Source organism: Myiozetetes cayanensis, unplaced genomic scaffold (genome assembly GCF_022539395.1).
Source record: "Myiozetetes cayanensis isolate MyiCay16 unplaced genomic scaffold, myiCay2020 scf6-25, whole genome shotgun sequence".
Classification (NCBI taxonomy): Eukaryota; Metazoa; Chordata; class Aves; order Passeriformes; family Tyrannidae; genus Myiozetetes; species Myiozetetes cayanensis.
Window position 1 is genome coordinate 5,024,454 of NW_026087853.1, and position 12,375 is coordinate 5,036,828.

General features: G+C 43.1%; 2 protein-coding genes across 5 annotated transcripts in view; one reads left to right on the plus strand and one right to left on the minus strand.

Annotated features, from left to right (window-relative positions):
- The window catches only part of SYNE2 (spectrin repeat containing nuclear envelope protein 2), a 171,474-nt gene extending 167,522 nt beyond the window's left edge, over positions 1–3,952 (plus strand). Inside the window, 5 exon segments of the mRNA XM_050335581.1 lie at positions 209–337; positions 832–1,020; positions 1,709–1,798; positions 2,017–2,063; positions 2,843–3,952. Of these exon segments, the coding sequence (XP_050191538.1) occupies positions 209–337; positions 832–1,020; positions 1,709–1,798; positions 2,017–2,063; positions 2,843–3,068 (681 nt within the window). The 3' untranslated portion in view covers positions 3,069–3,952.
- A 3,047-nt stretch (positions 3,953–6,999) lies between these two features.
- Positions 7,000–12,375, minus strand: part of ESR2 (estrogen receptor 2) — a 68,868-nt gene continuing 63,492 nt past the window's right edge. For 2 of the 4 annotated variants that reach the window (XM_050336096.1, XM_050336095.1), the window contains 2 exons: positions 11,527–11,701; positions 7,000–9,481 (listed from right to left, as the gene is read on the minus strand). In XM_050336096.1, the coding sequence (XP_050192053.1) occupies positions 9,292–9,481; positions 11,527–11,701 (365 nt within the window). In that variant the 3' untranslated portion in view covers positions 7,000–9,291. The remainder of the gene's footprint in view (positions 9,482–11,526; positions 11,702–12,375) is intronic. The other 2 variants (XM_050336097.1, XM_050336098.1) reach the window with 1 other exon arrangement.

Consider the following 12,375-nt stretch of genomic DNA (forward strand, 5'->3'; position numbering starts at 1 on the left):
TTGGGTTTAAAGGGTTTGGCAAAAGTATCTTTCAACTGGATAATAAATATCCTTTTACTGCATAGGTGGAATAGTTTAGAAACCTATTCTGTAGCCTCGCTAATGGTGAATTTTATGGTGACTTTCTAACCTGGGCTGGGCATTTTGGTTTTAGGCAAAGCCTACAAAGGTGTTTTTTCTCTTATGTGCAAACCTTTTGTTTCTCTAGGACTTCCACGACCAGAGCCAGAAACTAATCCTGTGGTTAGCAAGTGCTGAAAGCCGAAGGAATGAGGCACAAGTCACAGATCCAAATGCCGACCTCAATACAACACTGGAATGCCAAAGGGAGCTAATGGTAAGTGTAGTCTTAACTGCAGCACCTCACCTGTTCCAGTGAGTCAGTAGCTGTCATCACAAAATAAGAGCAGGATGTTCATGTCTCAAGATGCCTGCAATCTGTCCTTGAACCTGCTGTAGTCAGGCATGTGGATGTTTCTGAAATGGACCAAGATATTGCTTATATGAGGCAATTTTTCCATTACACACCATAATTAAGTTGCTTATGAACAGTCTTTATGCTGGAGTAAGACTTCCAAAATTGAATGTCTTCTCTATATGACTTACCCACTGCTAGAACTATTTTTAAATGTTTTCAAGGAGGTACTAGCAGTCTCTTCAAGAGATCTTCTTTTTCTATGTAGCTGTAATAGCCATTCCTATGCAGTGTGGATCCTCAGGCAGGTTGAGTTGTTCTTTAAAGCCTTCAGAATTCCTCCTTTTGTGACAACATCTTTAAAGTTGAGACTAACAGTCTGTTGTACTGGTTTTTGCTTGGTTTTTTATTCTAAGCAATTGGAGAAAGAGCTGCTGGAGCAACAGCTTAATGTAAACTCCCTTCAAGAACTCACTGCTTACCTGCTGCTTAAGTCAGATGGTGACTACATTGAAGAGGAAGAGAAGGTCCATGTAATTGGAACAAAACTGAAACAGCTTATTGAACAAGTCTCTCATGACTTAAAAACTATACAAGGAAATCTGGTGAGTCAAAATTTAAAAACTTGTTCCTGGATCTTCCTTAATGAAAAGTAATAACACACTAAGAGTAAAGATATTTGTAAAAGGCTGACTTGAAACTTAAGTTCTTCCACCTTCAAAAGCTGAAAAAAGAACAGTTAGGTCTGGCTGCAGGAAAAACTTCAGCACCACAGGGCTGGCACAGTATTGTAAGAGATGGCTCAGGCAGGTTGTGCTGCCTCCATCCTTGAGGGGTTTTAAAGAGCAGAGAGGATAAAGCTTTCAGTGAGGCTTTTGGTCAGGTCTCATAGCTCGCCTGGCTTTGAGCAAGAGATTGAAGTAGCTGAGCTTCCTGAAGTCCCTTCCAACCTCAATTTCTGTGATCCAGACCAAGTATCAGGCTGGGAGTGTGTGATGAACACGCAGGAGCTGTGGTTCATAGTAATGGGTTGCTTACCCTGAGAGCTGTCAGATAGAGATATTTTCAAGTTAATTCTGCATACACCTGTTCCTTTGTAATTCCTTCGGGCTGGGCATGAGAAAGCATTTCTTTATGCCAGAGAACTGGAGCATCAGTTCACCAATGGTTATTTACATGGGAAGGGGCAGTGGGCTGTGCACCTACAGAGGCAGTGAAAGGTGGCTCTTAGCACTTCGTTTGTTGTGAGTTTTGAATGTGCATTTTAAAGAGGAAAGTGTCCTTATCTTTTAGGATACAAAAACATTCCTGCTAGTTCCAGAGGACTTGGAGTCAGGAGACTATAATCCAGAAGCAGAGAAATCCAGCCCTGCTGTGAAGAAGGCAAGTATATTTTTCTAATATTTTGCTATCAGCATATAGCATATTTTGACAGATTTAATGTAGAAATCCCTCAAGTGTAATCATTTTACCTTTTAGATCCATGTACCTTATTACAGCATTTACAGCCAGGCTTTAAAGTCTACAGCTGTCTCTTCTGAGAAAGATAAATTCCTTGTAGTTTCTGAAAGCTGGATACTAAAAGCTGTTTCTCTCAACAGATTGTGGCAAGGAGAACTGCTGATGGCAGAAACGGCAGCAGCACAAGGTATTATTTTATATTCACCTGTCTCTTGAAGGATAGTGACTATGGCAGAGATGAGCTGAGTGCCAGCAGAAACCTGGACAGCTGTTCCTCATAGGTTGGCACATGGGTGGAGGTGATTTCTGCCTCCCTGTAGTGTCTCCTCTGCCTCCCATCTCCGGGCTGCACCTTGGTGAATGGATTCCTTCAGCACTCCTGCTCCAGGACCCCTGCAGTGATGTGCAGCCTTGGCTTGTCTTTATTTTTGAGAAAATATTATTTTGTGCCAAATGGGGGATATTTTAGGTTTTAATCCTCCTTTCATTCCACCAGCATACCTGAAAAAAGAAATTTGCCCACTGAGAGCTACTTAGGACAAACAGACCATGAGGGACAAAGGGAGAACTTAAACCCCCAGAGCATTTGGGACTCAGATCTCAGTAATGCCAAGGCAGACAAGAGCCTCATCAGTGTGAATGGTTCTTTCCTTTGTAGTTCACCACCTATTTGGAGTGGTTTGTTTGCCTCCTGGGAGAAGTTAAGTTTGCATCTGAAAATAGGGTAAAAACTCACCACTCTAAGCTATTGCAAGTAAATGTTTCTTCTTCAGCAGCAAGGACAGTAAACCCAAACCAGCAGCTGGTTTGCCATTGAGCAGTCCTGCACGCTTCCAAATTACAGTTAAAAGTGTTTAACATGTTCTGTTCTCCTCCAGATGCACAGCCCTGCATCTCAGAAGGGTCATGTGGACCCCGGAGAGGACTCAAATTCTAAAGTGCCTGTTTTTCCTTTCTCCTTTTCAGAAGTGAAAGCCACCCCCAAGCCACGCAAACCAGCCCTCGGTCTCCCTCCTTCTTTTACCGAGTGTTACGAGCAGCTTTACCTCTCCAGTTGTTCTTTCTGCTGCTTTTGCTCCTGGCTTGCATGATCCCATCTTCTGAGGAGGATTACAGCTGCACCCAGGCAAACAACTTCGCCCGCTCCTTCTACCCCATGCTGCGCTACACCAACGGGCCTCCCCCCACCTGAAATCACCCTCACTCACACCCAAAACACTCTGGGAGGTGCTTTTTTTTTTTTTTTTAATGCTGCCAGCATCAATCAAGCAGCGAATTTCACATCTCAAAAATGTATATCTTGACGAAATTTCAGCATTTTTGTACGGAAAACAGACTTTTTGGGGTTTTTTTCTATAGGTTTTTAAACTGTAAGCAGCACACTTTCTACTTGGATGCAATAGATACACTATTTTGTTAGGGGCAGTGCTCTTAAGCTTGCAAGGTGTTTGAATACAGAGTTATTAGATGCAGAAACGGCATCACAGTAATCTTAAACATAGCAGTCTGTCTTGGGTTAGCAGGACAGACAAGCAGCTGAAGAGGGACTTTGCTTAACATGATTACTGCACACACTTCACGTTACCTGAATCTTTTGGTACTGTAGTCACTTTGTGGAAACAAAAAAGAAATTACATATTTTTGAATCTTTGTTACTGTATTTTGTTCACCTAACACAGTCGATAACACGATGCACATTTGTTCTGTTTGACATAAAGTGTTCTAGTGGTTAGGACTGCTGTGTTGTCTTTTTATACCACTTTTGAAATAAGAAATTGCTGCATTGCATGGAAATGGTTTATAATGCACATATTTTCTAGATGAACATGATTATGTAGACTATCCCTGATGTATACAAATAGTGTAATGACTTTTTTAATGGAAGAATTTTTTTCAGTTTTTAACCTGCTGAATAGTGTACAGTATTTCGGAGAGAATTGTGCATTTTTATAAGCTTTGTTTTCAAAATGAGACTGACACTTGGGCAGTGGCTGGAGAAACACTGTGTACAGTCAGCATTGCCACTGCTCCTCAGTTGTACAGTTTGAGTACTGTCATTAAACTTTTGCCAATGTCTGCAGGACTATGGGTGTGTCTGGTGGGGGGAACAGCTTTGTGTTCCAACAGTGCTGACCCTTCCACTCCTGTGTGAGTCAACTTTGCTTGCTAATGGAGCGGTGCTGGCAGAAGCACCACCACTCTCCTGCTTATCAGAGCAAGGGGTTACAAATCCAGAAGTGGAGCCTGTGTTTGGTGGCTCAGAGCCTTTCCTTTGCAATTGTTGGTGATTGGAAGAATATGAAGCTGAACCAACTAACAAACACTTATTACTAGTTTGAAACGCTGAACTGTTTCCCACCCTGGAACTGATGGCAGTGCTGGAGAAGGGGAAGTACAGGTTGAAGAGAGCTCAGTGTGGTATAAGGGCTTTGGATGAATGCTTTTTGTGTGTGGTTGCAGTGAAAATCACCTAGGAATTAGCAAATTTATGTAATACTTACCCAGAGAAAATGACATCTGTGATTAGCCCGTGGGAATTCTCCCACCCTTTCTACACTTGTCTCCACTGCTGGTTGCCGATTCCCCATCTTCTGGCAGGGGCATTTATGAAACTGTTTTGTTGCTCTGATGTTCAGAGAAAGACCAAACCAACAGCTTTTTCCCAGCCCTGGTGGCAAACCCACCATGGTTGATTTCCAGGATATTAAACTAAACTAATACAGCTGAGTTGAGGTGCCAGACTTGTGCTCCAAGATACCAATTGCACAGCTCTCACACTGGTGCTGTATCCAAGGTAAATGATGGATCCTCCCCACCCCTCACACACAGGCAGACAAGCTCTCCTCTCTCTCTCTGCCATCATTATTTGATCTTTTCAAAGCAAGTACTTTCAGATGGAGCTCATTTAAGTTTCTGTCTCTGTAGAAGTCATCCAACTCTAAACCATTATTACATTGCCAGGTTGTCACAAATGCCCATGCAAACCTTTCTGCCAAGAGGTAATAGTCAGTTCCTGACATGATATTCAGTTCCTCTGCCATTAAAGAACCTGTGCAGGGGGGAAAAAATTGAACAGTGTTAAAAGGTCTAAAGAAAATTTCATAGCCTGCAATTTCCTTTCATTATGTACAGTTATATCAAATTGTTGAGCTGATGTAATATATAAAAAGAGGAGCTTTCAAGAAATTATCTCAAAATGTCACCAAAAAAAAAAAAAGTCTGGGAAATAAGTTAAATCTTTTTTCCCCTAAACTTATTTTAAATCATTTTATTTCCAGTTGATTACAATCACTGCTCCGTAGGCTGACACTGAAGTCTACTTTAAACAAGACATTCTGTATTACCCACCAATTTGTCGTCATCTTGCTCAGGAGTGGGTTGTTAGTGGTCAGGGAAGGGAAGAAAGATTAAAAAGAGAGGACAGATGCAATAGTTAGAGCAAGCAGGACCTGTGCACGTGCCTTGGAGGAGTGAAACCAGCCCCAAACTAGTTTTGAGTTGAAGTCTTTATTTCTTTGGCAGGGAGATGAGGCCTCAATCCGTTTTTAGCTCTGTGAGAAGGCTCCAGGGAGACTTAAGAGCGACTTGGAGCAACTAAAGGGGACCTACCAGAGAGCTGGAGAGGGGATCTTTACAAAGGGTAGTGGCTTTAAACTGACAGGGTTAGGTGAGATGACATTCACAACTGTGAGGGTGTTGAGGCCCTGGCACAGGCTGCCCAGAGAAGCTGTGGATGCCCCATCCCTGGAAGTGTTCAAGGCCAGGCTGGATGGGGCTTGGAGCAATCTGGGATAGTGGAAGGAGGGATTGAGACAAGATGATCTTTAAGGTCTCTTCCAACCCAAACCATTCTGTGATAAAATCCAAACAAGACAAAAATTCTTACCCCAGAAGAGGATGACCACTGGTGACAGCTGGAATAGGATCAACAGGCAACTCTGGCAACTCTCTGCATTTTGAAGGTCTGTTAAACCACTGTATTGAAGCAAACACAAGCAAATATCTTTCATACTCCCCAAGCCATCAGGAATAAAAGTTCCAGCACTTAAAGGGATGCTCTCCTTTCACCACAATGATTCCTATATGATCTCATTCAGTCAGTAAGGAAGTAACATGTGATTATGGAAATATGCATATTTACTGGGAAAAAAAAAATCTTCAAGTGGCACCTGTCTTAGTTTGCTACACATTCTGGAAGGACCCACCCTGTTGGGTCCCTGTTGGCTCAGGGGAGATTGTTTCAACACATCTACACATCTTTCCACTGCACTCTCCTCCCTGACTGGCAAAGTGACAGCACTAAAAGACGGTAATAGGTAATTTGCAGGAAGACAGAGGTGTGGAAAAGGTCACCCATTCTTGGAGACAAAACATTTCACCTTTGTGAAATGCTCCACATTTCTTTAGAAACAAACACAAACCAAGGTTGTTTTACCATTTGGCTCTAGTTCCAGATTTGAGAGGAACCTCAGCATGTTTTTAACAGCATGCACAAGGAAAAGTTTAAACCTTTCCTTCTTCCTTTCTTTCCTTCTTCCTTTCTTTCCTTTTTCTCTCTCTCCCTCCCTCCCTTTTTTCTCCCTTCCTTTCTCCCTTTCTCTTTTCCTTTCTTGTCTTTCTCTCATTGTTTTTAAACCCATGGCACACAGCCCTCCTGCACTAACCAGGTTCTCACCTCTGCAAACATCCCAGAACTGCAGCAGTGTCTCCCAGCAGAAGCAGCAGCTCTGCCAGGCCCCAGCCCAGCACCAAGGTCGATGAGCAGCCAAACAGTGAAGGAAAGCAATAACCCAGCCCCTTCCCCTCCCCTCCTCTCAGCCACCACACATCATCCTCAGCATTCCATTCACTCACTGAAACTGGAAAAGCCCCCAGTATCCACATGGAAACTGTGGCTGCTCAGCTCAGGCCTGGCAGGGACACAGCCATGCCCCACACCAGGAATGCAGAACCTGAGAGAGTCTGGGGGGTTCAGATCTGTGATAAACCCAACATCTCTCTCAAGAGACACAGGCACCCTTGGTCAGCTGTTCTGTCACACCCTCCCTGAGCTGTTTGAGACCTTTGGGCACCTCCTCCTCACCTGAATTTGAACACAGCTACACGAACCCAGACTCGACAGCTAGTGACTTGGGACCATTTGAAAACACTGGTAGTAACTTTTAATAAAGTTGTGTTCAGCAAGACAAAAAGCAGGTTAAAATCACGTCATTTTCCTATTTGCACTGTGTTAGCAGCAGCATATATGAATAATGACATGGGGCACAAATCTGCAGCACTGCCCTTTTACAGAGTCAATCCACTGCAAATTTCCATTAAGAAGCCAATTTCATGATTCGTACCCAGTCCTTCCAATTTTCTTTTAAAGAGGTTTGTTCCAAGATTGTACATTAATTCAGCACTTTAAAAGCAAAACAAACAAACCAACCACTTAAACATTTCTGTGAAAAACTGTATTAAACAAAGAAATTATACAGGATAAGGAAAATCACAGAACAATACAACAGACACTGAGGCCAGAATGCAATCAAGCCCAAGAAACACTGAGACAGGTTTGTTTCACAGCAAAACATCCCTCAAAATGAAAGTACCAATGAATTCCAGACTCTACTAACTTTTTTTTCCTTTTTTTTTCTGTAGTAGATATTACACCTCTTTAGAAGGGCACTGCTATATTACAGTTTCTTAAAAACAATAAAAAGGTAGCAAGTAAAAATTTGGATCAGCAGCAGTATCTGGTATAGTACAAGATCAAAACAAGACAATAGATTTGTGTGACTCACTGAAAAGTCTTTATGCTCCTCCTATAAAAAATACTGTCCTTGGCTTTAAAAAACCACCAAGATTAGGTTTGACCAATATTCCAAATATGCAAATGGCATATTTTACTAATATAATACTAATACATACTAATCAATACTAATAATACTATTACATACTAATCGAAGTCTAATCCAAAAGACTTATTGGCTCAAAATAGACATTTGGTGTGATCCTAATTTAATTTCACCATACCTGAAATGCCCAGAACATGCATGTGTTACATTTAAACATACCCATTTAGAGTGACAGTTGCCAGAATGAATGATGCCACCCTGCTGATCACTGGGGCCGTCAGCCAGGCTATTTCACCTGGATGGTTTTGCTCAGTGCAGCTTAAACACACGCAGAAATCAGCACAACGTGGGAGTTCAAACCCACTACATCTCCAGTGAAATTCAAACAAGTCATCACACTTGCAAAGCAAAGTAGTGCCAGGACCATTATCCCCATCCCCACTCTTTGAGGGCTCCTCTACGAGTTGTGAAACCACAGCATAAGGTGCCATGCGAGTTGAAAACAAGCAAGCAGCAAACCTCAGGGCAGCAGGCAAAAAAACAGGTCCCAGTTTACATTCCCATCCACTTCCTCATCCCCTGCAAGAGCTTTTGGGTGGGCAGGGCAGAAATCCACACACCAGTCAAAAGGGAAGGGATGGTTTGTTTCTAATGGATTTCACAAGGCCTGATTAGCAGATCATATACAAATGCAAACAGTTAATATTCACAGAGCAACCTCTTGAAACTGATCATTAGAACAGATTTAACATCATTAATAAATATATGAAACAACATGTTAATCTCACAGACAAAACACATTTCAAAGGTAGGCATTGACTGAAATATCCAGACGGTTTGGTCATCGTTTAAAGCACTGAAGAATTATACACAGATAAAACTGTGAGTGTAAAGAACAGGCTCACAAAATACGAACTTAAGCTCAGTTTAAACTTTCTGAAGAGGCTCTGAACTGGCCCTAGAAGCTATTTCAAATGACCCTCAAACAAAGGCCGTTACAGCCATTGCATATTTAAGAACAGAATAAACTCCTTTACACTGTTCATATCTCGGCACTTCAGATCAGCTGCAGAGCAGGCATTCCCCAGGGACCAGCACACACAGGTAAACAGATCTGTCCCAAATAATAATGCTCTACATTTCATACCCTCCCATGCCGAAAGAGGAGATTGTCCAGTCAGCGCTTAAAAAGCCTTGCTGTGGGAGACAGAGACCTTGGGGCTCACTCCAAGCTCTGGCACAGGCTTCTTCTGCCACCTCACAACAGCCCCTTACCTCCCTGTCTCAGTTCACCTGCCTCTGAGAAGGAGAGGCAGTAATTCCCTGTCCCACAGCGCTGTTCTGAGGCTTGATTTCGTAAGGTGCTTTTGAAGAGTCTCAGAAAAGGCACTGTAAAAGTGCAGCTGTTACAGAAGCGTGGAGAGAGGTGTGCACCCCACAGCTGATCCCAAGACACTGGCGTGCAAACCCAGCAGACACGAGAACTCACACCAGGTCACACTTCAGCAGCCCCATCACAGCAGTTCTGTTTTCTCCCACAGTTCCGAAAAGGTTTCCCATTTGCAGGTCTCGCCACAGTTACTGGGCTGCCCCGTTTCTCAGGCTGTCTCCAGGCTCCATTTGCTCCAAGGAGCCAAACTCGGGGTGTGTGGTTGGGGACTTCCTTTGCCCTCTGAAAGTGTGTGCATTCAGCATCTCCAGCAGCAAGTCATACACCGGGACCACATTTTTGCACTTCATGCTCAGGAGGTGCTCCATTCCCTTGTTACTGTGCAGGAGAACAGAAAGTAAGTCAGAGACCTGCATCCAACAGTGCAGAGAAGAAAAACAGCGCTCATGGCTTCAAAAGAATCCCTTTTTTGTTTGGAGCTAGGAGGATTTAGCTGCTGTGATCTCCGAAGATCACTCACCACTATCAACAGTAACAACAACCCAATACTTTAAGGGTGAGTGTTTTACTATTTAGAGAACCAAGATTTGTTTTACACCACACAAACTGACTTCAGGAAATAATTCAGATGTACCACCCTACTGAAATGAAAGATAAAACCTCTTGGATGCTGTAAACGTGGGAGGCCACACACTGAAACTTTGTATAAAAGGGGAATTTACTACATGCATTTACTGATACCTACCTCTCCTGCCTGGCTGAGGATGAAGAATTACCCTGGCTAATTTCAAGCACTTTGTTTACTCTCTGCATGTCCAGTGTCAGATTTTGCAGATGGCTATAGGGCTTAAAAGTAATCTTTTTATTATTCATGGAGATACAACAGTACCTTGTTAACTTGAACACCCAGTGCTGCATCACGGTTGGGACTAAGAGTGTCACTGCAGTCACACATATTTATACAACAGATGCACTCAAGGGGTTGAAATCTAAGGGCATTTGCTCAACACCAAATTTATCCCCATGGAAATAGCAGCAGACAGCTGACCTGGTGGGTTGGATTGGGAGGGGGGCCAGTGCTTCCAGATAAACAAGGTTCTGCTACAGTTCAAGACTTAAGAATATGTTAATGGTAAAGAAGAAACTGCAGCCCCTCTCCTACACCCAGCTCTCAAGACTCCTACGTCATTTGGTAATTAAGACTGAGTGCATCAATTAGTGCAACAAAGTCTAATTGACCAGCACTAAGGAACATAAAGGACACAGGACACAACAAGTTGCCTCCAGATATCAGCTGAGGGAGACACAGCACAAAAAAAATCTTGGTTTAATGAGAAAACATACAAAATTTTGCAAAGATTCACAATGTTTATTCACAGAATGTCAGAACACCTCCTGCAAAGCTGTGACTTGGAGTCACACCACAGAGGGCAATCCAGGCGATGGCCCTGCATCCCAGACATGGGACGGGTTCAGCTCTGCTTGGTGCTGGAGGTTCTGCAAGGCCAGCTCTCAAACTCACCCACAGTTCACAAACTGACTGTTAAAAGCTGCCTTCAGCACAGTCAGGTCCCTGCTGCTCCCACCTGCTCTCCCAGGAAGTTTGTTGCAAAGGTGGCCGTCCCTTTTCCAGTGTCACTACAGATATGCCCAGCTCTCTCCTCTGAGTGCTCCAGTCTGGTCCCAGGACCTTTTTCCCTGGACACACAGTCCAAAACCAAGCCATAAGCCAGCTTAGTGAATAGCTGGCCTCTGGGTAATAATTTAAATTACAAACAGCCCGAAAATTAAAGCATCTGTTCGTAGGACCCTGCGCTTCAATCTGTTGTACCACAAACAAAGATAAACAGCTGAAGGAGGTCCAGGGTGAGGCAGGGAAAAGAGGAACTGCTTCCCATGAGGAAAGCAAGAGTCTGGCATTGCTGTAGCATATATAATAAATATATAAGTCACTTGGCAAAAATGCTGTGGTTCCAAACAAAAGACAACAAATTTGGTCTGGGAAAAACATGGCACCCCAAGTCCACTTTGCTCCACCAAAGCCCACAGCAGACTGGTTTTGGAGGAGGTTTTTATTTTACACAGAAGAGTTTTGATGGCTGGGTGTTGTTTTGTTGATGGTTTGGGGGTTTTTTGAAAGGCTGAATTTGTGTTTTTATTGTTATATATTGTTATATCAGGCAGATACATAATGAACAATTGATTGTGATAAGCTTAAGAAGGCATTTTAACATCACATCACTTCTGAGTGCCAGCAAGCACTTGAGCATCCTGCCTGTTTTGATGTGCTAGGAAGGAAAAGCCTCACAGTGACAGAGGTGAAAAGGATCCCCTCAGGAGTGCTCTGGATTCTGCCCTTCCTTTTTTGCTGCAATAAACAACCACCAATGCCTTACATGTTACCCACACTCTGTAGAATGTACCTCGCGTGTCTGACGTGAGAGAGGAGCATCAACAAGTTGGCCAGACGAGTTGTCTGCTGCTGGGAGGGGATCCCACTCTTCGCAATAACCCACACCAAGGCATCTGTCACCACGTTAAGCAAGTGATGCAGCTTCCTGTTGCTTTCAGGTTCTTCTGCTGACAAGGGAAACATGCCTAACAAGAGAAGAGAAAGGAATATTTGGTGCTCATGAGGAAGGAAAAAAAACACAGTGACTGTGGATTTTTTTCTGATGTGCCTGCACCGAAAAATTTTAAAAACAAAAACAAAACAAAACAAAATGAACCAAGAAAAAAAAGAGATTGGGGATATGGAAAAGGAAGAGAAGAAATCAGCACTAGGAAGATCTGGAAACGCACAACAAACATTACTGATAAAGCAGAAGAAGACCTGGGATAAAAACAAAACAAAACACAAAACCACAAACCAACCAACCAACCAAAAAATCCTTCCAGAGATATTTACAGAAGGACAGAGCTCCAGAACGCCTTGAAAATTAGGAGCAAAAGATTTTGACAAGAAAGCAGAGCAGGGAGAGGTAAAAGGAGAGACTTTTTGAGAAGTGAGCCCCTCAAGGAAACATGGCTGATTACATGTGGGGTGTTTTGGCTGCTTGGTTGTGGTGGGTATTTTAGGAAAAAAAAAGAGGTAATGGTATCCATAGAATCACAGAACCATTTAGGTTGGAAAAGACCTCTAAGATCACAGAGTCAAACCTTAAACATCAGCACTGCCAAGCCCACCACTAAACCATGTTCCCAAGTTACATCTTTTAAGTCACTCCAGAGATGGTGACTCCACCACTTCCCTGTGCAGCCTCTTCCAATGC